General features: G+C 41.3%; 1 protein-coding gene across 5 annotated transcripts; it reads left to right on the forward strand.

Moving 5' to 3' along the window:
• The first annotated feature begins 16 nt into the window (after nt 1-16).
• XRCC6 (X-ray repair cross complementing 6) lies at nt 17-24,099 on the forward strand. 5 transcript variants are annotated; one of them, XM_010960230.3, is made up of 13 exons: nt 17-154; nt 1,072-1,168; nt 3,775-3,887; nt 5,319-5,457; nt 5,729-5,983; nt 6,384-6,567; nt 10,478-10,664; nt 12,115-12,283; nt 13,016-13,177; nt 14,625-14,754; nt 15,936-16,036; nt 20,030-20,143; nt 23,683-24,099. In XM_010960230.3, exons 2-13 carry the CDS (start codon nt 1,087-1,089, stop codon nt 23,874-23,876), a joined length of 1,830 nt encoding a protein of 609 aa, XP_010958532.2. In that variant the 5' UTR covers nt 17-154; nt 1,072-1,086; the 3' UTR covers nt 23,877-24,099. The 5 variants fall into 5 exon arrangements, with proteins under 5 accessions (XP_010958532.2, XP_074231716.1, XP_010958530.2 ...); XM_074375615.1 differs by lacking the exons at nt 17-154; nt 23,683-24,099 and adding exons at nt 323-457; nt 20,915-22,029; XM_010960228.3 differs by lacking the exon at nt 17-154 and adding an exon at nt 324-457.
• Nucleotides 24,100-25,536: the final 1,437 nt, after the last annotated feature.

Raw genomic sequence — 25,536 nt, forward strand, 5'->3', positions numbered from 1 at the left:
CACCCGGCAGCGGCTTGGACCTTCCCGTACCCGACGGGGGCAGGGAGCGGAGGGACCGGGGAGATCGAGCCCGGGCCCGGCCTGAAGGATGGGGGAGAGGCCGCCCTGCGCAGCTCGCGCCCCCGCACCCGCCACCGGCAACGACTACTGTGAGGTGACAGAGCCGGGACAGGCAGGGTCCTCACAGAAGAGGGGGAGGGGGGCGGGGGCAGGGATGTACTCTCGCGCATGTGCATGCCATCCAGACGGGCGGCGAGGGGCGGGGCTTCGCGGGAGGGGGCGAGCCTTCGCCGGCTGGGTGGCGTTAGTGGGGGACGGGTGTGGAAAGCGCATGTGGATGTGGGCGTGCCAGCTGGACGGGAAAGGTTCGCGCTGTGCGTGATGACGTAAGGGGCATTTGTTGGAAGCGAGCGGCGCCCCGCCTTCTGCCCAAATTGATCTCTTACTTGCGCCCAAGGTAGGCGGGGAGGGGCTGCGTTCTGTTTGTTGTTTGCTCGTAGGGGCTGGCGTCGTTCGGCTTTGCCTTCTCAATCTTGCGCGTCCCCGTAGCCTCGCCGCCGGGCAGCGTAAGCCAGAAGTGCGTGGACGCGAGGGGTGGAGACAGCCTCTGTCCCAGCTCTTTCCTCCGGAGGGAGGCGGCACCCAGTCTTGGAGGACCACCTATGTTTGAGACCCCACTGGGTTTTCCTGGCTGAGGAGTTGGAGATTTGGGGGCGGGATGAGAATAAGTGGGTCCGCTAAAGGACAGAATACCCCAGACCGGGTATCCGTCAAGTCCAGATGATGACAGAGGCCGGACTGGACCTCCAGGTCAGGCTGCCCCGGCACACCCCGGGCCACTTACCTTGAAGTGTCCTTAAGGGATAGCTAAGGTGAGGCTGCTTTCTGGAAAGACGCCCATACCCATTTACCTCTGCATCTCAATTACCAAGCTCTCCAAGCAGCAGGATCCAGCATCCACATTTCTCACCAGTAACTCGAGCCTTTGGGACAGATCTCATAGTAGCCTAAGAGTCGATAATTTTTCGGTTCAAATTTGCTTGTTACTGATCTTAACTTTCTTACATCTAGTGAGCAGGAACCAATATGTCAGGGTGGGAGTCTTATTACAAAAACCAGGGTGATGAAGAAGAAGAAGAACAAGAGGAGGGCCTTGAAGCAGGTTTAGGTAAGTGACTTTAATTAACATCTACCATTCTGTGTGTGGAGGAAAGACTTTGCCTGCCTGTCTCTGCTGAGGGACCTTTGCTGTCTCATGGCTTACCCTTCACTCCTCAGAGAATCTCAAATACTTTCCTCTCTTTAAATTTTGCAGATCTACCCTAGGCTCTTCTAGTCAGGTCTTACTTTAGTCTATGGGACATTCCTAGCCTTAAACTTTTGCTGAGCACTGGTAGATTAAGCTCCAATAAGTGACTCTAGACTTTGGTATCCTTGGTCACCTTAGGTGGCTCAGGTAAGACCCTTCCTCACTCAAGGAAAGTAGTTTTCCTCATTCTAGGACCTCAGTATAGAAATGCTTTCACCCTACAATAACTGCAGCAAACAAAGAGTAAACATGAGCAACACAGTTACAAGAGTCATTCCCTCATCATAGCCTCCAGGTTTGGGAATATATGTTCAGGCAATATAGTAACAGAGGATAAAGAAAGAGAAATAAGGGGTGAATATAATCTACATGCTGGTTAATTTAAGTCCTGGGTAGAAATTAAAAAAAAATTTAATATACTTAATTTTTTTAGAGCAGTTTTAGGTTCAGAGCAGAATTGAACAGAAAATACAGAGTTCGCACATAGCTCCCCCACCCACACATATATACTCCCTGACCCTCAACATCCCTCATCAGTGTGACATATTTGTTATAATCAATGAACCAACATGGACACATTATTATCAACCAAAGTCCATAGTTTACATTAAGGTTCACTCTTGACGTTGTACATTCTATGAGTTTTGACAAATGCATAATGACATGTAGCCACCACTATAGTATCATAAAGAATAATTTCATTGCCCTAAAAATCCCCTGTGCTCCATCTATTCATTCCTCCCTCCCTCCCTCCCTCCCTCTCCCTAATCCCCTGGAAACCACAATCTTTTTATTGTTTCTGTAGCTGTGCCTTTTCCAGAATGTCATTTGGTTGGAATCGTACAGTTTTTAGTCTTTTCAGATTGGCTTCTTTCATTTAGTAATATGTCTTTTTAAGTTTCTTCCATGTCTTTCATGGCTTTATAGCTCATTTCTTTTTTTAAAAAATTTTTTTACTGCACACATATTTTTAAATTTACATATATGTAGTGTTCATTGTTTTTAAGAACATTTAGAGCTTTAGCTTTTTAAACTTACATGGTTATCAAAGGAATAAAGCCAACCACAAAATAAGAATTAATTCAAAAAGATACATACACCCTGATATTAACAGCAACATTATTTATAATTGCCAAGATATGGATGCATCCTAAGTGCACATCAATAGTTGAATAGATAATGAAGATGCAGCATATATATGTATGTAATGGAATACAACTCACCTAGGTAGAAATTTTTAAAGTGGTTTTTATTAAGTGAGAAACATAGGAAATATAAAAAATAAAAGAAAATTTACTGTAATCTATATAATCAACCACCCTAACACAACCACTACTAGCATTTTGCATATTTCCTGCATATATCTTTCATTCTACATATTTCCTAACTGTATATGTCTGGTTTTGCTTGTATATGATTTTTTATACAGTTGTAATCATGGTGCATATAAAGTTTTCCATTTTAATTTACACCTTCAAAATTCACATCATCTTCAAAAAGAATTTTAGACATACATACATAATTTTGTGCTCTGCCTTTTTTCCTTACTGTATTATAGATATATTTCTCCATGTACTACATATATAGTCTTTATAACTCATTTTAATTGTGCTATAATTTGTTCAGCCTACTTCCTATTGGACATTTTAGTTATTTTCGATTTCTTGTTTTAACAAACAATACTGTGGAAATTTTTGCATGAGGGTTTTTCCATATCTTATTTTCTTAAGAGATAGAATTCACTGGATCAAGGCAGAATTTTTGTTGAAGGCTCTTGACACATATTGCTGTATTGCTTTAGAAAAGATGGATAAGTAAATTTATTGCATTAGGAAGCAACGATGTCACAAATGGGAACAACTAGACATTGTATATTCCTTTTTATGAAAAACTGAACGTTGCTTATCATGTAATCATGCCAGAAAAAAAAAGGAAAACCTGAATCTGATGAAGACTGTGTAGGTCCCTAGTAGGAAAGACAGAGGACTGTGTTAATCTACACCAAAAACATGCAGTCAGCAAAATCCGGGAGGTGGAGGGCTACATGATAAAATATCCTGATTCTTCAGCAAATAAATAAGAGACAAAAGATGGAGGAGGTATCTATAGATTAAGAGGCTTTAAATACTTTTTTTTTAAGTCAAAACCAGTGTTTAGTGATGTCCACTTGGATGATTAAACTGTAAAGAAAAATAAGGAAGTGTTTACTAAAAGTCAGGATAGTGGTTACTCTTGGGAGGAGGGTGGATGTTATAATTGGGAGGGGACAGGGAAGGGGTTTCTGCGGTGACTGGCAAGATTGTTTCCTGTGTGGGTGGTGGTTTTAAGGGTGTTCACTTTATAATAATTCATCAGGTTATAATTTTGCTTAATGAGCTATTCTCTTATTTCTTTTATTTGAGTAATAAACATGATAAATATGAACACAAGGGCAAATATTTCCTTCCGCTTTTTTTTCCCCATAGGAGATTATAAATATTCAGGAAGAGATAGTTTGATCTTTTTGGTTGATGCTTCTAGGGCCATGTTTGACTCTCAGGGTGAAGATGAGTTGACTCCTTTTGACATGAGCATCCAGGTAAGATTACCTTTTATTTAGTTTAAAAAACAAACCAAGAGAAAAAAAAGTATTAATACCACTTTAAAAAATATGGACTCTTTGAAAAGTTTGGAATGATAAATGGTGGTTAGCCTCCCAGGATGGCTACTATACTTGCAGCTGAGAAAGCGTAGCAGTGTTGGAGAACAGGCTCATTTTATTCTGGGTCTGAACTTCCAACCTTAGGAATACATTACTCCCACCTTCTGCGTTAGCCCTGGTAGTAGAAGTGGGCTCCTCTTTCTATGGAGATGAGACTGTAAAGGAAGAAAGGAAGTTCCAGCAGTCACGGTGTGGAAATGAGTCCTTTTGTAAATGATATTTGAGAGTTGGGTAGTACCTGTGATTGAAAAAGATTATTACAACAAAAAGACAAACAACCTAATTTAAAAATGGGCAGAAGGCTTGAATATACATTTTTCTAAAGATGCACAAATGGCCAACAAGCACATGAAAAGATGCTCAACATCTTCAGGCATTAGAGAAATTTTTGTAAAAGTTTGTAGACTGCTCAAAGACTGAATTAAAATATTTATAGAAATGATTACTTGCAATGAAGATTACTGTCAGTGACAAGACGTACCGTATGTTCTACTTAAGGAGAGAATTGCTATGGAGGGAGGCCAAGTAGAGTCTCAAGCAGGACATGGAGGAGGGGTCACCATGGTTGGTTTATTCCTCAGCTTTGCAGAATCAGAAACTTAATTTTGTCAGTGCCTGCAGAATTACAGGCCCTCAGGACCGACCACTTCTTATGAGACGTTGGTTTACCAGATGCTGGCTTTAGTTTAAATGGGTAGATAGAACTTTCCTGGAATACTGATGTCTTTAATTGTATAACTAGGCAAATTTTATTTCAAAAGATGCTGTTAGTATAGACTAGATACAGACTTATTTTCAGGCTATTTATACTGAACATTAGCTTAAACCTTTTGTATATGTAATTATTTTATATATGTAAATTTTGTTTCTTGGTATCAAGCTACTTAAATTGATCAAGTGGCTTGTCGAAACTCAGCCAATTAAGTAAGTGAGATCAGTGGGACTCACATCCAGATTTTGTGATCTTAGTATTGGGTTTTTTTTGGGTTTTTTTTTAAGATTTCCATATAGCAGAGTTTCCTTCCTGAGTATATCCATATTTTTAATTCTCTGATTTCTCATGGTAGAGACTGCTTATGCTTCTGTTATACACTTAAGCACACTCTGCTTTTTGTTGTACATTATGTAAATGACCATCCCTCTCACTGATGTGTGAGTTTCCTGAAGGTAGGGGTCATGCCTTATTCTAATGCCACGTACAAATTCAGCAAATATACATTGAGCCTCCTGCTATGTGTCAGGCACTTATGGGGCTTAAGTTTAGTGGTAAGTAGTTAAATACTGAATTTTTATTTGTGTTTTTTTCAGTGTATCCAGAGTGTGTACACCAATAAGATCATAAGCAGTGATCGAGATCTTTTGGCGGTGGTGTTCTATGGTACCAAGAAGGACAAAAATTCAGTGAATTTCAAAAATATTTACGTCTTACAGGAATTGGATAGTCCAGGTCAGTAGTGTCCTAAGATCAGCTTTTCCCTTACGTGAGAAGGTCATTACCCTGCACAAAGAGGGTTGCAGAGAAGGATGCAGATGACATCTTGACTCGGAGTGTACTTTCCTGCGGACAGGGGTTCTCACTGGGACGTGGACTTTCGTTATACGGGTTAAACAGCTCTGGATGAGAAAGAGACCCTAGGCCCTTCTGTTAGTCTTGTAACGGTGGCCCCCGATGCTGTTCTGACTTTTCTGCCCATTTGACCCCCCCCATCTCTGATCAGGTGCTAAACGAGTCCTTGAGCTTGACCAGTTTAAGGGGCCGAAGGGGAAGAAGCATTTCCAAGACTTAATTGGCCATGGATCTGACTACTCACTGAGTGAAGTGCTGTGGGTCTGTGCCAACCTCTTCAGCAATGTCCAGTTCAAGATGAGCTATAAGAGGATCATGCTGTTCACCAATGAAGATGACCCGCACGGAGGTGACAGTGCCAAAGCCAGCCGGGCCAGGACCAAAGCCGGGGATCTCCGTGACACAGGTCAGCATTTTCCTTGTTCTTTTTAAACTGTTACTCAATTTTATTGCGTCTTTATAGCTGCTGTCAGGTATTCGTTTTTCACTCTTCAGGATGAAATGAAAGAATAAAGTAAACCTGTTCTAACATTCCCGCTGAAAATGGCTAGGCCATCAGCTGTCTGAAGGGCTCTGTCAGAGGGAGCTTTTCTTTACTTATGTTGCTACGAATGGTGGTTATTTGAATAAGTTGTATGAAGTCATTAGAGTAGCTGATTCCCTTAACCACTTTCTAAGTAGTAAAAAAATGTTAATAATCAATCTAGTTCTTTGGGAGCTTTTAAAAGCATACTTGAACTCAACTGAAAAAAGATTCTCCCTTGCTGAAAATTGTTTTCCCTCACTCTTATTTATCGTTGCCCCAGGTATCTTCCTTGACTTGATGCACCTAAAGAAACGTGGGGGCTTTGACATATCCTTGTTCTACAGAGATATTATCAGCATAGCAGAGGATGAGGACATAGGGGTTCACTTTGAGGAGTCGAGCAAGCTCGAAGACCTGTTGAGGAAGGTTCGCGCCAAGGAGAACAGGAAGCGCGTGCTCTACAGGTGTGCACCAAGCCTGGGTCAGCTGCCCACAAGGCTCCTGACTGATCTAAGCAACGAGTGGCTTTGACCTCCCTGGCTGCTTATCTCTCAGCTGTACCACTGTCTTAACTGTTCACGCACTCTTAAAAAACTTGCTTTATTTCAAGATAGCACAAGCTGTTTGCTTCTCTATCTCTGGAAAGAGCTGGCGTGCTATTTCTCCAAAGTAACATAGCTCTCCACTCTTTTGGGGTAAACAGTTGTGGCCCAATAGTATCCTCAGTTGCATTCACTAGGGTACTCTTTGTTTTCTTCTCTAAATTGGGGATAACGATAGTACCTGGCATAGAGCAAAAACTTAGTAAATTTTAGTTATTATCATTGTTGTTAAAATTGAGTTACTCTAATTTCTTACAAGCTTGAGACTAGGAGGAACCAGATGGTTGGATTATCTTCTTTTAGAGAGCTTTGACATTAGAACCCTAAGGCCTCCTCACTGTTTCTTCCTAAAGACCATCAAGTTTTCATTTTAGGCTAGTTTCCTCAATAGAGGAATGTGACCATTGGTAGTTTTTGAGCTGTTTTCAAGAGATTACTGACAATTCTACTAGAAAACCCATAAGATTATTTTAAGGAAACTGAAGCACCACAGTGCTACAGTTACAATTTTGTCATTGCTCTCCTTTTCCCCCGAGGAACTATTTCTCTTTCCTCAAACACACACCCTGTCACCTTTTCCCCTTCCTGAAATAGTGGAATATTGTTACTATCTACACATTTTGGTTGGGGTGGCAGGAAGGGTAAAATAGTGGTTAAAGTAGGTCCTGGAATCATATTGGCTTGGATTATAGTCCCGGCCTCTCTGCTGTGTGACCTGGGGTAAATTTTTTAACTTCTCTGAGCCTCAGTAAAATGGAAGTAAAAATGGTACCTCCTTATAGGATTGCTGTGATGATTAAATGGGATAATTTACGCAGAGTACTTGACACACATAGTAATTATAAATGTTGGCTAGTCTTATTATTTTGTGAAAGAGTTGTTATAGGATACTTGATATGAATAATAATAAGTTGGAGCTGTTTGAGAACTAACTGCCTCAGGCCTAAGGCCTAGAACATTATTATACTTATTCGTGCTATAATAAAATGATAGAACTATTTTATTGCATAGGTATTATATGCCAGGCACTGTCCTAGGATAATAGTTATCTCATTTAATCTATAAAGACAACCCTTTGAGGCAATCTGAAACCATCAGTAACACTTATTAACCTTAAACCATTTCAGATGAAGTTAAATGTATTAAGCAGCTTGTTTTGGGCTGTGGGCTCGCCTTTTTTCCTGGCCACGGTGTGACATAAACCACATGATGTTATCCTATAACTATCTTAACTTAGAGTTATGACATTTTCAAGGTCGAAAGACACCTTAGTTTATATATGTGAAAGTTTAAAATGGGGTTGGCTAAGAGGTAGAGTGCATGTCTAGCATATGGAAGGTCCTGGGTTCAATCCCCATTACCTCCACCAGAAGTAATAGATAAACCTAATTACCTCCCCCTCAAAAAAAGAAATTAAAAATTAAAAAAAATTTTAAATGGGGTTGGGGGAGTAATGGATTTGCCCTTTTGGTTCAGAAATAGAACCAAGGTCACTTGAAGCCTGAGGCTGGAGTGGACATTGAAGAGTGCTTTTTCTCAGGATACTAAAATACAGAGGGCACAACAATTTAAAAAAATTACTTTGCAGATTGTGCGGTTTCTAAATTAGTTACGTTTATTGTCAGTTCTCCTTCAGCAGCCTTTAGGCAACTGAGTTTATCACCTAGTAATCCAGAATAGTTTAAGTAGGAAGTTACCAAATGGGTAGTGTTGTTAGTAATGTCCCTCTGTTACTAATACTCGTCTGTGGGCAATCATACTTTACCAAATTGACTTGAAGCCATACTAGGTCCTTGTTCCAGAAACCTAAAATTTCCTGTCCCAAACCAGTGTTCTTTCTACGGTGTGAACCAATATACCTTTGTATTAGCTATAATTTATTTAAGCATGTTCTCTTCTTTAAAGTAAATACTTACTACTAAACATTCCACAACAGTGAAGATTGGATTATTAATTTAAGACTTAATCTTTGGGGATAAAGGAGTTTAAATTTCCCTCTGAGCACTAATTTAGCTGCATCCTATACTTTCTGATATGTTGTATTTTCACTTTCATTTAGTTCAACATCATTTTAAATTTCCCTTCTGATTTCTTCTTTGTCTTCTTGGACAAATAATTGGGGTTTTCTTGAATTTCTTTCTGTTGTGGATCTCCACAACAAATATTTGGGGTTTTCTTGAATTTCTTTCTATTGTGGATCTCCACTTAGTTCCATTTTGGTTAAAGAACATACTTTGTATGACTTCAGTCTTTTTAGATGTATTTAGATTTGTTTTGTGGCCCAGCACATGGTCTGTCCTAGAGAATGTTCCGTGTGTGCTTGAAAGGAATGTGTAGCACAGGTTATTTTTGTGTTCTGCTTTTTTTCACACTATAACATGGTAAATATTTTTGCACATTGTCATTATTATAAAACACATTTACAAGAGGTCCTGTTGCTGCTTATAATATTGATATAAATATTCTGGAGCAATATGTCATAATGGAAAAGTACATGAGCTTTGAATCAGACATACCTGAATTTGAATACCAGTTTTCATTAGTCGTATGTCTTTGGGCAAGTTAGATAATGTCTCTGAGCCTCAGTGTTTTCATCTTAAAAAGGACAATAATAAGATTATTGGTGGCAAGTAACAGAAACTGACTCTTGACTAATTTCAGCATATTCAAACAGAATCCTGAACAGGGTAGGTAGTGTAGGAACCAGGGTGGCACCAGGTATCTAGGTTCTTGTCTAGGTCTAGACATTAATGACAGTGTCTTTGGGTTACTTCTGTCAGCAACATCCCCTCCAGTCATGTGCTTCCTTGCTTACTGCTTGAGACCCAGAATCTCAGGAGAATAAGTCTGATGGCTTGAGCCTGGGCCAGATGTGCCCACCATTTGGCCAGGGGAGGGTATAGCACCCTGATGAACATTTTCCCAAAACTGCAGGGGGGGGAAATGTGGGTCCCAAAGAAAAATTGTGGTTTCATTGTTGAAAGAAGAGGCAAAATATACTACACAAACAGAAATAGCATATAATATAGTATAATATAGCATATAATAACTTACAGGGTTATTATGTTTAAATGAGAGAATAGCTGTAAAGTGATTTGATGTATGGCTCAATTAAAAGTTATTATTATTTTTATTATAGTACATTCTTTATCATTATTTTAAGTAGTTAGCAGTATATTCTGAAGCTTTTTTGTGGTGTAGACCCTCAGATGTATTATAGAGAACCCAATTATATTATTATTATTTTGAGAGGGAGGGTAATTAGGTCTATTTATTTATTATTAGGTTTTTAAAAAAATCTTACTTATTTTTTTGTTGGGGGAATTAGTTTTTTTTTTTTTTATTTTCTTTATTGAAGTATAGTTAGTTTGCAGTATGTCAGTTTCTGGTGTACAGCATAATGCTTCAGTCATACATGAACATACATATATTCATTTTGTTTATTTTTTAATGGAGGTCCTGGGGATTGAGCCCAGGACCTCTTGCATTGCTACGCATACCCACTGAGCTATACCCTCACCCTAGTTTTTTTTTTTTTGATAGAGGTACTGGGAATTGAGCCCAGGACTTCATGCGTGCTAAACACACACTCTACTACTGAGCTACACCCTCCCCACTCTATTATATTATTAAAATGCTTTATATTTGTATTTGAAGAGCTTGGACTATTGGAGAGAATTAAACAAATTAGAGATTGGGTGCCACGAAGGAATTTTAGATAGGAAAGTATAATCTTTTAGTACAGATTTTAAAAAATGTTTCTCTCCTTCAGGTTGAAGCTTAAGCTTACCAAAGATGTAGTGCTCACTGTCGGCATTTATAATTTGGTCCAGAAGGCTTTCAGACCTCTTCCAGTGAGGCTTTATCGGGAAACAAATGAACCAGTGAAAACCAAGACCCGGACATTTAATGTAAATACAGGCAGTTTGCTTTTGCCTAGCGACACCAAGAGGGCTCAGGTAGGTCTGCTTTCTTACTGAATTTTGTCCCGTTGAAGAGTTAAAAGGGAGGGGAGATATAGATATCGGTATCAGTCAGCCTAACCAGTTAAATAACTTTCATGTGTGCATCTTTCTAGCCATGCTGTTGTTATTTCTTTTTGGAATATGGCATCCAGATCAGTAATGCCCTGAGAACCTGAGTGTCAGAGCCAGTATTTGAAAGAGATGTCAGTGAAAACTTTAGCTCTTGGTCGCTCAGCACATGCTGCTCTGAGTCTTAACAGTCTAATTCCTTGCTCAGTACAATAGCAGAAACTGTTGTACAGTCAACTAGGGAGACGAGCAAGGGTAAGTGTGTTGGGTGTGTAGTGCACTTTTTTTTTTTAGGGACAGATTTTTTTTTTTCCTAAACCAAAATGTATTCTGTGCTTTGAAATGATACACACGTGCCTTTCTTAATCTGCAAGACACACTAAGAGTGCAGAACATTATCTTTCCTCTTCCTCTCACCTTTGTTCAATCTGCAGAGGGATTTGATACCTAAAATTAAAATCAAAAGAGTCATCCTTCCTTTTTAATGATATGAAATGTGGGAGAGAATCTGAGATTTTGTGTAAGTTTGGGACCTAGAAGGATCAACTAAGTGACTAAAATAAAATATTATGTTGATTCAACCCATGAGATGTGTTTTGGAGCACAAATTTCAGGCCAGAGTGTCTTGCCCTAATTTTTGGAAGAAGAAGACAAGAAATTTCCTCTTCCCTTTTGGAAGTAATTAGTTTTTCCTGTTGGCCTGTTCATAGGCAGTAGCTCTTCTGGTTATTGAGTTTCTTTCTTGATCCATTGTGCCTACAGAAAATCTTGAGGGCTCTGTTTTTTCTTCATAAAGCTCAAATTTGACTCTGTTAAACTAATTGCATATTTAGAATCAAAATGCAAATGTTAAAGTTTGGAAGTAGTATGTGTGTGTGTGTGTCTGCCTCCCACACTGACTGAGACCTAGCAGAGTACCTGACATAGGTCCTCTCAATAAATAGGTAAGGTTTGAGCATCCTTTGTGTGTCAGGGATGATGCTGAGGATTTAGTGCATGTTAAACGAGGGGAGGAATAAATGCTTGAAGAGCATGGCCTTTAGCACCAGACAGATGTAGTTTAGTTCAAAGTCCAATTTGCTTGTATAACCTGGAGCAAGTGACTAACTATTGAGCCCCCAGTTCACGCATCTGTAAAACAGAGTTTTTAACATCTACTGCCTGGGATTGTTACAGATGATAAATTGGGTGACAAGTGTGAAGTGCCTGGCTGGCATTCAATAAATGTTAATTCCTGGTGGTAGGAGGAAGATGTCGCTGGTAAGCCCTCTTCCTCTCCTTAGAAGAAAGCTGATTTTAACTTGCTAGTGTCACATGGCAACCATTTTGCATCTCCGAGTAGCCTCGCTATGTGGTGCTTGTTCCTCTCCTATAGACCTATGGGGAACGTCAGATTGTCTTAGAGAAAGAGGAAACGGAAGAGCTTAAACGGTTTGATGAACCAGGTTTGATTCTCATCGGTTTCAAGCCCCTGGTAATGCTGAAGAAGCACCATTACCTGAGGCCTTCCCTGTTCGTGTACCCCGAGGAGTCCCTGGTAAATGGTGAGTGGCTTAGATCTAGGGTAAATGAATGAGTAATGCCAAAGGCAATTTAGTGAGCAGCATTTCCTAAGTGGCTGCTGGAAACTGTATAGGATGTGTTAATGGGTATTTGGAAAGTGTTTCATGCTCAAATGAGTTTTGGAAATGTGAGACTAAGCAAAATTAAAGAGATTTCTTTAGGACCTATAATACACTGATAGGGATTGTGAATGTCCAGGAGGGGAAATGGATTAGCATTTTTAAAACTTGCTTGCCATGGAATTCTTTCTTTGAGGCATCAGATAGAGAGTTTGGGAAAAACAAAAAACAAACCCAGCTTCTTCCCTAGTGTCAGCAATGAAAAATGATATGAACTTGGCCATTGTGTTTATTTGTGCTTTCCAGACCTGGATTCCTTTGTGCTGTAGCTAATGAACCCCCCAGGTCTGACCTGTCTGGTTTTCATAGCCATTGGGGCTTATGTCATTAGCCAAATAATAGTAAAAGCAAGCTGATGTTAAAAATTCACAGTCCTAAATGGAGTATTTGAGGTGTCTAGTCTCTTATTCCTTTCCTTCTCCTTCCTTTCTATGCCTCTGCTACCCACACTTTCCCCTCAGCTCTGGGTCCACACCTCTTACCTAAGTACTTTTAAGAAAATGAAAAAGAAACTATAGGCTTATAACATGGGCTAAGAGGGAAGAAAGGAGGAGATCCCTTTATGATGTAGACCCCTGGACATTTGCTTTCTAGGGAGCTCAACTCTGTTCAGTGCTCTACTCACCAAGTGTCTGGAGAAGGAGGTCATGGCAGTGTGCAGATACACACCCCGGCAGAACACCCCCCCTTGTTTTGTGGCCTTGATGCCACAGGAAGAGGTACTGGATGACCAGAAAATTCAGGTGACTCCCCCAGGTATGTGGAAAAGATAGTTTCAATGTTCTGAACCATGCTCAGGCTTTGGAGTCACTCATGGGATCCCAACTCAGACCTGCTGAACCAGAGTCTCCAGGAATGAGGCCTGGGAAATGTGTATTTATTGGGTTGCACAGGTGAATTTGATGAACAGCTGGGTAAGGCTGTCAAATATGATTGTGCAGTACACAGCATGCACAACTGTACAAGGCAGCTCTGCAGCCAGGGTTGAGAATTGACTGCACAGGGACTGTTTGCAGGTTACTGACATAAGTTCATAGAGTCTCACTGCTGACACATTCTTTACTAAAGCCATTGTTTGGCACCCTTGTAATGTTTAATGGTTGGTTGGTTGGTTGATCTCCTGTGTATGCCAAGGCAGTGAGGTATAGTGGAATGACTGGGTTTTGAAGTCAGACTTGACTTTGTCTTATGCTTATGTGCTTGAAAGCTCACTTTGTTTTTGTTTCGGGCCCTTCTCTGTCACTTGTTAGCTGGTCAGCTTGGACAAATAATTTAACTTTTCTATTTATATTCCTTACCTGCAAAGATGAGAATTCTGGAACATCTTTCTCTCAAGGTTGCTTCACATTTGAAGTAAGCTTATAATAAACATATAAATGTCTAGCACAAAGTAGCCAACAAGCGGTAGTCTTCCTTCTTTAGCTATGCTAATAAAAATTATAAAGGGACTCTTTGAATGTATTACATTTCTAACCCTGGTCATTAGAATGCTTAGGAACAGCTTTGGACGTCAGTTCTTCTCTCGGCTCTGTGCTGATGAGGCAGAGACTCTCCAAACACTGTTTCTCCTTTGTCTGCTGGCTCTCGGTCAATAGTAGGTGCCAGAGGGAGACATTAGGGCATGGGCGAGCTAAGAGACTTGCTCCTTCCTCTTGCTCCATGCCCTTGGCTTTGCCAACAAGGGCTCTTCACCTGGCACCAGCACTTGGTCCCAGTCTCTATATTTTTCCTATATTTTCTTGTTCTTTCTAGAACCAGTCAGCAGAACAAGATCAGCCTGATGACCCTTACAATTAGTATATGGTGGAAGATGGGAGAAAAAAGTGGGGAGAGGCTGAAGCTCAGAGGAGGGCCTGATGGAGCTGGGATATAGCCCTCTGGGGAGGGCGCACTGTCTAGCTGGCTCTGGGTGTATCGAAAAAGCTGGAGGCTGGAGCCTGGCTAGGGCAGCACTGGCAGGAACAGGGAGTGTCTGAGAAGGAGCACTCCTGCTTTCTGGTCTCCCTCTGGAGACTCCAAAGGGAGTCTGCTAGGTAGATGCCAACAGGAATCAGCTGGAAAAGGAGACCTGGGGCCTGCAGGGTCCCAGCCCCACCATCACAGGACACTGAAGGGTGAACTGGAGCTGAGAGAAAAATAACAACTCAGTGACTGAAACCTTTTGTTAAGTCAAATCTCCAAAAACATTATATTTCTTCCTCAGGCTTCCAGCTCATTTTCTTGCCCTTTGCTGATGACAGACGGAAGGTACCCTTTACTGAAAAAGTCATGGCAAACCCAGAGCAGGTAGACAAGATGAAGGCTATTGTTCAGAAGCTCCGCTTCAAATACAGGTGAGTAACAGGTCATTCACAGGCTTTCTTCAGGAACTGCCTCCTGAGTTGAAAGTCTGATTGGAAGTTTGAGTTAAGCATAGACCCAGAGAATGATTCTACTCTTTTCTGTTAACTGATAGATTATTACTTTTTAAAAGCTATACAGAGAATGGAAGGTTTTACATTGAAGACTCTGGAATTGTGCTAAGTGTTTACAGCTGGTTGACCTGTTGTCTTTAGAAAGCCAGGTTAGTTGAGCAGGCTCAAAAAGCAGCAGTCAGAAGAGGATTCTTCATTGGCCTTCTCTTTGGTGGTTGTCACACAGTGAGTAACAGCAAGTAAATCCAATGTAAATTGTCACAGGGTTAAAAGACTGACTATATAATTCAAGTAGTTTCCTCTTACATATACATAGACCATTTCTCAGAACCTGCGTAAAGGGACAGCAGACAGAATTTTTTCACATTCCATCTTTTGTCTCTAAGGTGCTTCCCTATCTCTGCCTACCTCTGGGCAAAGTGACCTTCCTCTTCCACAGGAAATCTCCTGGTGTAGTCCTTTACTGAGCAAATGGAAGTGTTAAGATTCTGCCATGTGCCAGGCACTGTTCTAGATACAATTCCAACAGTATCTCATTTATTCTTCATAAAAACCTTGAAAGAACCCTGGAAGTTTTGGTGCCTGTTTACAGATGAAAAAACTGAGGCCTAGAGGAGTGAGGCATCTTGCCCAGACTCACCCAGCTAGGAGCTGGGGCCAGGATTCAAGTCTAGGACTGTATGACTCTGGATTCTTTCTCTTTTTACTCTCACGTTGCTGTCGAGAATGAGAAGAACGAGTACGCAGGTTCATTATCTCCCCGCCTCCCACCATCCCTCCTTCGTCTTTTCTCGGTACTGACCTGGCCCTACCTCCTCTCTTTCTTCTCTGCCTGCAGCTTCCAGTGACAGCTGAGCACGTATTGTTTTGCTTTTAAATTAGCTTGTGAATCTCTAGCATCAGACAATAAATTGAAAAGTGGAGTGAGAGAAGGTGGCTCATGTGATACGATTCCCAACAGTTTTACTTGGTTTGTTTTTCTCAGCTGACTTTGGACCTGCGCTATCTCAGTTGGGTTTATTTAATTTTATTATTTTATTTTTTAAATGTTTGCATTTTTATTTTTTAATTTATTCATGTTACTGTTATTGTTTTAACAGAAGTGACAGCTTTGAGAACCCAGTGCTGCAGCAGCACTTCAGGAACCTGGAGGCCTTGGCTTTGGATTTGATGGAGCCTGAACAGGCAGTGGACCTGACAAGTAAGGAGGCCGAGCTGAGCCGAGAGGTTCTTTTCATGGGAGGGTTTCTTACCGATTTTACTCTGGCCCAGTGACATGCATGCATTTCCTAGCACTCTCCAAATACTTAACCTTGTTGTCCAAATCATCTCTGCTTGAGAGATTTTCTAGACCAGCTTAGATTGCCTAGGAGCAGATTTGGCTGGTTCTACAGTGAGAGGAGGAGAAAGTGCCAGGCTTCTGAGACCTGTTTCTGAAGCAGGCCACCTGTGACTGCATGTTGGTGAAAGTTTAAAAAATAACTGTAACATTTACTGAGTGCTTACTGTGTGCTAGGCACTGCTTTTCTGTGTGTTGACTCACTTATTTTTCATGACTGTGAGGTAGGTGCTGTTACTGTCCTTATTTTACAGAGAAGGGAGTGATTTGCCCAAGGCACTAAGTACTAAGTGGTGATCTAGGTTCAGAATCCAGTGAGTCTGGCCCAGAGTCCTTGCTCTGAAGCACTGTGCTTACTGCTGCTCCATCAGATGGTGTGCTCTGCCCCAGAAGGTGCACCTCATTACCCAGCATGGAGATCTTCTGGCCTCCTCGGCTGGGGCGCTCTGAGTTCGCTGCTCAGTCTGGATTGTGACTCTCTCATGTATTTCATAAGAGATTGCATGAAGTTTTGTGATGTAAGTAAATGCCCACTGGAAAACAGATTGAAGACTATTTAATGAACACTCTTGACAGAGGTTGAAAAGATCAGAACATTTCATTTGGCCTGCTTAGCTTCCCAGCTATGAACAATCTCTCACCCTGGACAGAAGGCCCCAGCGTTGAGCATGAGTTCCTGTGCCTGTGTTGTGGTGGTGGCTATTAGCGGGCCTGGCAGAGGAGGAACCCTTGGGTCAGGCAGCCCATCCCTTCCTTCATGGCCTTCAGGCACATCAGGAAGTAAATCACCTGGTCTCTAGCAAGATGGTGAAGGGCACAGACTTTGGAAACAGCAGATGTAGCTAGATTTGAATCTCAGATCTGGCCACTTACTAAATTGAGTGGCCTTGGAATTATAATCTCTCTGAAGCTCAGTTCCCTTATTGGTAAAACGGGGATAATGATCTTGTTCCTACCAGGTGTTAACAAGGTGTGGGCCCTGGCACTCGGGATGTGCTCAGAACACGGTTGCTGTCCGTTATTCCACAGCTGCGTGCCCTGCTCCTTGCCAGGGCTGCAGCCTCTTGCATTCTGGCTTCCGGCCCTATGCTTTCGAGGGAAAGTCTGGTTTTCTCTTTCTACTGTTTCTACCTCTATTTTCAAAACAATTCTGGCTGCTATAGTATTTCCTATAACTTGAATGACTCAGATTCCTATTCTCAGCCCTTTCTTCTCTCCTTTCTTTGGTCACGTTATCCACTCCCACAGCCTCAGGTGTCGCCGCATGCGCGCAGCTCCCAAACTTGTATCTCCAGCCCTGTCCTTTCCTCTGGGCTCTGGCCAGAGCTCGCAGCTGCCCAGTCCCTGGATATCCTGCTGCTCAGACACCTGACCCCTTTGACTCTTAGCTCTTTTACATCCCTCGCTCACTTCCAGTCAGATGTGTCCACTTCTCTCTGACACTGTGATAGGACTTTCATTTAATAAATAACTTATCAAAGACTCAAAATTGTTTTTCACTTTGTTCTTTTGGCTTTGTCACACTGTACTCTTCCTCCTATGCCTGTGGTGACCGTAAGACTTCTTTCCTGGACCTGCTTTCCCCTCTAAACATGGGCATCCTCTAGGAGATCTCAGGCCCCATCTTTCTCTGTTTTCTTCCCAGGTGGCCTCGTTTGGCTACACCAGTGATTCTCAGTGTAGTGCCTGGACTAGCAGCCCTGCCATCTCCTGGAAACTTGTCAAAAATGCAGATTTTGAGCTGACTGAATCTGAAACTCAGATTGGGGCCCAGCAGCCTGGGTTTAAACACACCTTCCCGGTGATTCTGAGACATGCCACTACTTCAAGCACATTGGTTCTCATCTTTGGCTATTCAGCAGAATCATCTGGGGAACTTAAAAAAATCTGGCTGTTTAGGCCTCATCCCAGACCAATTAAATCAGAATCTTTGGGGGTGTGATTTGAGCATGTTAGCACTTTTTAGCATTTATTTTATTTCATTTTAAAATTTAAAGATAAATTGAAGTATATTGATTTACAGTGTTGTGTAAGTTTCTGGAGTACAGCAAAGTGATTCAGTTATATGTATATGTATGTATTCTTTTTCATATTCTTTATCATTATAGGTTATTAGATTCAAGATATTGAATATAGTTCCCTGTGCTAAACACTAGGGCCTTGTTGTTTATCTATTTTATAAATAGTAATTTGTATCTGCTACTGCCAAACTCCTAACATATCCCCCCTCTTCCCCCTCTGGAAACCATAAGTTTGTTTTCTATGTCTGTGAGTCTACTTCTAGTTTATAAGTAAGTTCACTCGTATCATATTTTAGATTCCACATATAAGTGATATACGATAGTTGTCTTTCTCTGTCTGACTGACTTAGTATGATCATCTCTAAGTCCATCCGTGTTGCTGCAAATAGTATTATTTCATTCTTTTTTATGGCAGGATAGTATTCCATTGTGTATATATATACCACAACTTCTTCATCCATTCATCTGCCAGTGGATATTTAGAGTGCTTCCATGTCGTGGCTAGTGTAAATAGTGCATCAGCACTTTTTAGAAGTCCCCAGGTTGAGAACCAGAGCTCTAGCAGAGATCCCTGGAACCTGGAACATGGGTCTTCTGACACGGCAGGAGCTCAGTTTGTGACCCTGTGCCATCTCATACGTGCACCACAGGGCAGGAGCTCCCTTGGTGCTTGGTCATCACTGTCATATGAGGAAGTGTTGAGACACTCATCTCATCACCCTTGCCCTTGGCTTGACACAGCTCACGGCAAAAGCTCTACAGGCTGTATAGTTGTAAGGTAACAAGAGAGGAAACAAAAATCTTACCTTTCCTGCAGAGCTCCCTTTCCCTGTTGGTCTTGGGGAAGACTCCTGCCACCCCGTCTCCTCCCCTCGTCTGCCCCCACACCTCTTACTCCATCAATAAGTCCAGCCAGTTCTGTCCCTTCTCATGTTATAGTCCCATCACTGCCCCCACCACACCCCACTGTCCCCACTGCTTCAGCCTTCCTTCTCACCCTCCATCAATTTATACTCCACACAGCTGGCAGGTGCTCTTCTAAAATGTAAATCTAATCACGTCATCCCCCTGCTCATAGCCCTTCACAGTTTCCCCACTGCTCTCAGGAAAAGCCCTAATTCTGAGCTGATATTCACCATGCTTGCCTTTCCAGCCTCATTCTGGCCCTGCTCTCCTCACCCTACTTCTAAGCCACGTGTTACCCTCTGTCTCTTGCCCCTCTGCCTTCTCCTGTGTTGACTAGCCTCTGCCTGAGGAAGAACATTCGGCTCTCCGGACTGTGCCACAGAGTCATTCCTGACCTGACCCCTCCTGTGCCTCAGTGCCCTACACAGTCCCTTTCTTCATGGCACTGCCCAGCCCTGTTGCATTGTTTTTACCGCCTCCCGACTAGACTGCAGGCACTGAGGGCATAGACTCTTGTTTGAATCCCCAGAATCTAGCCCAGTTTTCAACTCTGCCACTCCCCAGCCATTTGATCTCAGGAAAATCACTCAGCCTCTCTGATTGCCACCTTTATAAAATAGGGAGACAAATTTAGTTACCCCAGAGATTGTTAGGAGGATTAAATAAAAAAAGTAGTAAGTTTAAAGCATTTAGAAGAGTGCCTGGTTGTAGCAAGTGCTTGTTAAATGCAGTTGTTAAAGGGCCTTAGTGAATGTTAGAGTTCATCGAATATTTTTGTGGCCAAGTCAGCTGCCTCGTGGACCCTTCGCCGACCTCCCGCTGTCTTAGCAATCAGGCATTTTCTTCTCTGGTCCCCACAGAGTTGGAACTGGATGGGAAGTCAGGGCTTATGACTCACCGGGCCATCTTTCTCATTTTTATTTTCTAGTGCCCAAGGTTGAAGCAATGGATAAAAGACTGGGCTCCCTGGTGGATGAGTTTAAGGAACTTGTGTACCCACCAGGTTACAGTCCTGAGGAGCAAGTTCCCAAGCGAAAACAAGGTAAGGAGCTGGGTGTGGACATTCAGTGGGTTATTTTTAAAAGTTGGCTTTATGGACCTATCACAGAGAATCATAATGTCCTATAATGTCCTATAGATCCTATAATGACCCTTCAGAAATTTCTATACAAACCTACATATTTACATATACAAACATACTTCAGCATACATGGAATAGTATTCACATTGTTTTCTAGTTTATTTTGTTACTCAGCTATATATGTTAGACGAGTATTTATATGCACACTCGTATACCTACCTCATTTTTAAAAACAAGGCTATAGAGTACTTCATTGGATTGATGCACACAGTTCATTCAATCAGACCTTTATTGATGGATATACTGCAGTGAACACAAACCACCACTGCATACTTGTGTGAGCAGATACGTAGGATAAATTCTTATCAGTGGGATTGCCGGGTCAAGGTACAGACATTTAAAATTCTGGTTAAGAATTGCCAGTTTGCTTCTGCAAAAGTGATACAATTTATACCCTATTCAAGGAGGGATGGGTGTGTTTCCCTATACTTTCACCAATCCTGGACTTCATTTATATGCTTCTTAAAAACAATATTCACACCAAAAAAGGTAGAGGTAAAATAGCTGCTGTTTTGATTTGCGGTTCTCCTAAAGTTATGAGTGAGATGTAGTTTTATTGGGCTTTTTTTCCTGTGAACTTCCAGTTTGGGGCCTTAACCATTTTCTCTCCTGGACTGTCCTTTTTCCTACCACTGAACCCAAAGTGTCTTTACTGTGACTCATATTTTTCAGGACAGCACGTTGTGAATGCCTCACCATTTGGGAATAGTTCTGGCTTAGGTTGTAATCCTTTCGGCTGACTTTGGTCAAAGAAAGCCAAATTTGCTTGCTTTCCTACAAGGCCCACGAGGATGTGGAGCGATGAGACGTGAGGGTGGTGGTCGTGGTGCTTTCTCCCTTGTGCGTCAGAAATGACTTCCCCAGTGCCCAGTGCGAACTGCTGTCACGGTCGTCACCCCTGCGCACGTGGGATTTATATGCTTGTTTATTTTCCTCAGCCTGCATGTTCTTACCATTCAGCATGGTACCTTGGTACTGGACAAGGTGCTCTAAAATTGCTTTATTTTTGGTTTTGTTTTTTTCCAGTTTTATTGAGATATAATTGACATACAGTACTGTGTAAGTGTAAGGTGTACAGCACAGTGATTACACTTCACGTACATCATGAAATGATGACCACAGTAGGTTTAGTGAACATCCATCATCTCATATAGAAACAAAATTAAAGAAATAGAGAAAAAAATGTTTTTTTCCTTGTGATGAGCACTCTTAGGATTTACTCTCTTAACAATGTTCATTTAAAGCATACTGCAATGTTAATTATCTTTATCATGTTGTTCATACTGACCCTAGTACTTACTTATCTTATAACTGGAAGTACCTTTGTACCTTTTGACTATGGTCACCTAGTTCCTCCTCCCCCCACCCTCCACCTCTGATAGTCACAAATCTGCTCTCTTTACCTATGAGTTTGTTTGTTTGTTTGTTTGTTTTGAGATATAGTTGACCCACAACACTGTGTTAGTTCCTGGTACACAACATAGTGATTCAGTATGTTTATACATTTCAAAATAATCAGCATGATAAGTCTAGTTGTCTTCTGTCACCATGCAAAGATATTACATAAGTATTGACTGTATTCCCCACACTGTACATTTCATACCTGTGACTCACTTATTTTGAACTGAAAGTTTGTACCTTTTAGTCTCCCTCACCTATTTTTTCCCTAACCCCAACTCCTCCCCACTAGCAACCACCTGTTTGTTCTCTGTTATCTGACTCTGTTTAGCTATGCTTGTTCATTTGTTGTGTTTTTAGATTCCACATATAAATGAAATCATACAGTATTTGTCATTCTCTATCTGACTTATTTCACTTAGCATAATACCCCCTGGGTCCATCCATGTTGTCACAAATAGCAAGATTTCATTCTTTTTTAAGGCTAATATGCCACTGCATGCATATATATGTATACATATATACACACACACACACACATACATACATATACATATATATATACACACACACATCCCTCACATCTTCTTTATCCATTCATCTATTTATGGGCGCTTAGGTTGCATCTAAATCTTGGCTGTTGTAAATAATGCTGCAGTGAAAATAGGGGTGCACATATCTTTTCAAATTAATGTTTTCATTTTCTTCAGATAAATACCTAGAAGTGGAACTGCTGGTTTTTACAGTAGTTCTATTTTTAATTTTCTTGAGGAATCTTCATACTGTTTTCCATTATGGTTGCACCAACTTACATTCCCACCAACCGTACACAAGGGTTCCCTTTCTCCACACTTGTTATTTGATAATAGCCGTTCTGACAGGTGTAAGATGTCTCATTGTGGTTTTGATTTGCACTTCCCTGTTGATTAGTGATGTTGAGCAAAGATGCTCACGTGCCTGTTGGCCATGTGTATGCCTTCTTTGGAAAACTGTCTGTTGAAGTCCTCTGCCCGTTTTTTAATTGGGTTGTTTGTTTTTCTGATGTTGAGTTGTATAAGTTCTTTGTATATTTTGGTGTGTTTTTTTTCTGTTTTTTTTTAAATTCTGTGATTTTTTTTTTTTTTAATGGAGGTACTGGGGATTGAATCCAGGACCTCGTGCATGCAAAGCATACACTCTATCACTGAGCTATACACCCACCCCTCTTTATATTTTGGATATTAACCTCTTGTCAGATATATCATTGGCAACTATCTTCTTCCATTCAGTAGGCAGCCTTTTGTTTTGTTGATAGTTACCTTTGCTGTGCAAAAGCTTTTTTAGTTTGATGTAGTCCCATTTGTTTTTGCTTTTGTTTCCCTTGCCTGAGAAGACATATCCAAAAAATATTGGAAAGACCAGTGTCAAAGAGCGTACTGCCTATGTTTTCATCTAGAAGTTTTATGGTTTCAAGTCTTACATATAAGTCTTTAATCCATTTTGAGTTTTTAGGGTATGAGAAAGTACTCTAGTTTGATTCTTTTGCATATAGCTGTCCAGTTTTCCCAGCACCACTTATTGAAGAGGCTGTCCTTTCCCCACTGTATATTCTTGCCTCCTTTGTCATAGATTAATTGGCCAAATAAGTGAAGGTTCATTTCTGGGCTCTCTATTCTATTCCATTGATTGATGTCTGTTTTGGGACCAGTACCATACTGTTTTGATTACCATGACTTTGTATTGTAGTTTGAAATTGTAAATGCTTTTTGAGCAAAGAAGGAAGGAATGAATGACTTGCTCATGCAAAGGAATCAGCAGTTTTGGATAAACTGATAGCATTCACTTCTTTTAACTTCCTCCTAGATGTGATACACTTTTTATTTTATATTTAAATAAAGATGCCTTATCAAGACACCTATCTTCCCAGTGGTGTTCTAGGTAGGCATCACAGCTTTATGGAAAATGGTTAACTGCAGCCCAGGTCATATGAGACCCCCTGTGCAGTATAGCTGGGATCCCACTGGTAGCATTTCCAGTCACTCCTACCCGACCTGTTTCCCCAGATGATGAAAGTTCTGGAAGCAAAAGGCCTAAGGTGGTGGTATCTGAAGAGGAGCTGAGGGCCCATGTCAGCAGGGGCACGCTGGGTAAGCTCACTGTGCCCACACTGAAGGAAGCCTGCAGGGTGCACGGGCTGAAGGGTGGGCTGAAGAAGCAAGAGCTGCTGGATGCGCTCACCCGGCACTTCCAGGACTGACCGGAGACCATGCAGCCAGTCACCGTTTCACATGTGAGCCAGGCTGCCTGGTTTTGTTTTTATAAAGTTAAAACATCTTTCTCCTGAGCCAGGACGAGTCTGCCTGACAGAAGCCGAGGACCTTACGTTTATGAGACTTTCTGTTGCCATGGAGTGTGTACCCCTCCCACTTTGCCGTGCCTTACTCTACTGTCTGAATAAAGAGCCCTAACTTTGTACTATATATTGTTCCTTAGTGTAAAGGAGAAAGATGTGTCTGCCTTGCATCCAAAGATCACTTGCCACTGGCTGTTGGCTTAATTTTCTCTCTCACTGGGAAGGCACATCATCACAATGGAAACAAAATAGATATCAATGAGGGTAGAGGAGAGTGTGACAGTTAAGGACAGGTGAACATACTTTAGGAATGATAAGCCTTAGTAAGATTATATTCTCCTGATTCTCTGTCCTCCCATCTGTTTTCCTTTACATGTGTAATTTTAAGATCTAAAGATCAGATTTCAGAAATAATAACAATGCAGCATTTAGAATTCTGGTACCACTTGCTTCATGAGTAAATAGCAACTCTCCTCATGCTGCATTTTCTTAATGTGACATTCAACTATATGAAGAAGATATACACATTTTCTGGTACTCTGAGAATTTGGGTTCCAGTGTAAGTGAAATGAGTTATTCCTTTTATTTTTCAGGGGAGCCGTAGGAAGTTCAAGAAGATAAAGAAGGGGAAAAGGAGGGGTCCTAGTGTCAGGAAAACGGGAAGCGGTGGGGAGTGTCTTTCTCTCTGTGTTCTCCCCTCCCCTGATCCCTATCCCTGCCCCTTTCCTGCTCTTTCTCCAGCAATTGCTTTTGAAGAGTTGGCCTGAGAAGGAAGGAAGGCATCTGGAACAGTTTTTAATCCTCTGAGGATGGCTTGTAGGTCCTGTGTCTTTCAGGACTAGAACAAGCATCTTATGAGGTGAGTTTAGGAGGAGGTCAGATTACTCTTGTAAGAGATTTTCATTTTTGGAGTCTTTGCTCTGAGCTTTATAAGTTTTTTTTTTTTTTTTAACCTGTTTTTGCTTTTGTTTTTGTTTGGAAAAGAGATATTATATTCTTATTTGGATTTCTTTCCTTATCTGGGGGAAAGGAAAGATAGTTCTCCAGTTAGAAGAAATGCGTTTGAGGATACAGCAAAATAATGCAAAACCATTTAGTATAATAAGTGTTTATTCTTGCTGATAAATTAGACCATCCCCCTTAAATAAAGCATGTTTGGGAACTCTGGTTCTAGAGGGGGTTACTAACACCACCACAAAAGTAGATTAGAATCGGGCTAGTCACCACAAGTAGCAAGGTAAGAATGGATTTCTTGGCTAGTGAGGAGGAAACCAACTGAGTCCCCAGGCTTTTCCATGCCCTCCTGTGGGACCTAACTCACGTCTAGACTCCTTCCCCTCTATTCTCCTATTTACAAAATAAAATGAAAGAGTTCAAGGGTCAAACAGAACACCTCTGGATAACGTAAATGATGTTAGAAAAACAACCACTGAGGTCTGTGATATATAGCAGTTGGGTGATCTCTGTTTCTCTGCGAGGTAATGATGCTTCTCTGCTCTTTAGCTCCCTGGGAGAGAAACATCCTGTCCAAACGTAATTTGTCTGGACTTTTATAAACTCATAG

Source organism: Camelus bactrianus, chromosome 12 (assembly GCF_048773025.1).
Source record: "Camelus bactrianus isolate YW-2024 breed Bactrian camel chromosome 12, ASM4877302v1, whole genome shotgun sequence".
NCBI lineage: Eukaryota > Metazoa > Chordata > Mammalia > Artiodactyla > Camelidae > Camelus > Camelus bactrianus.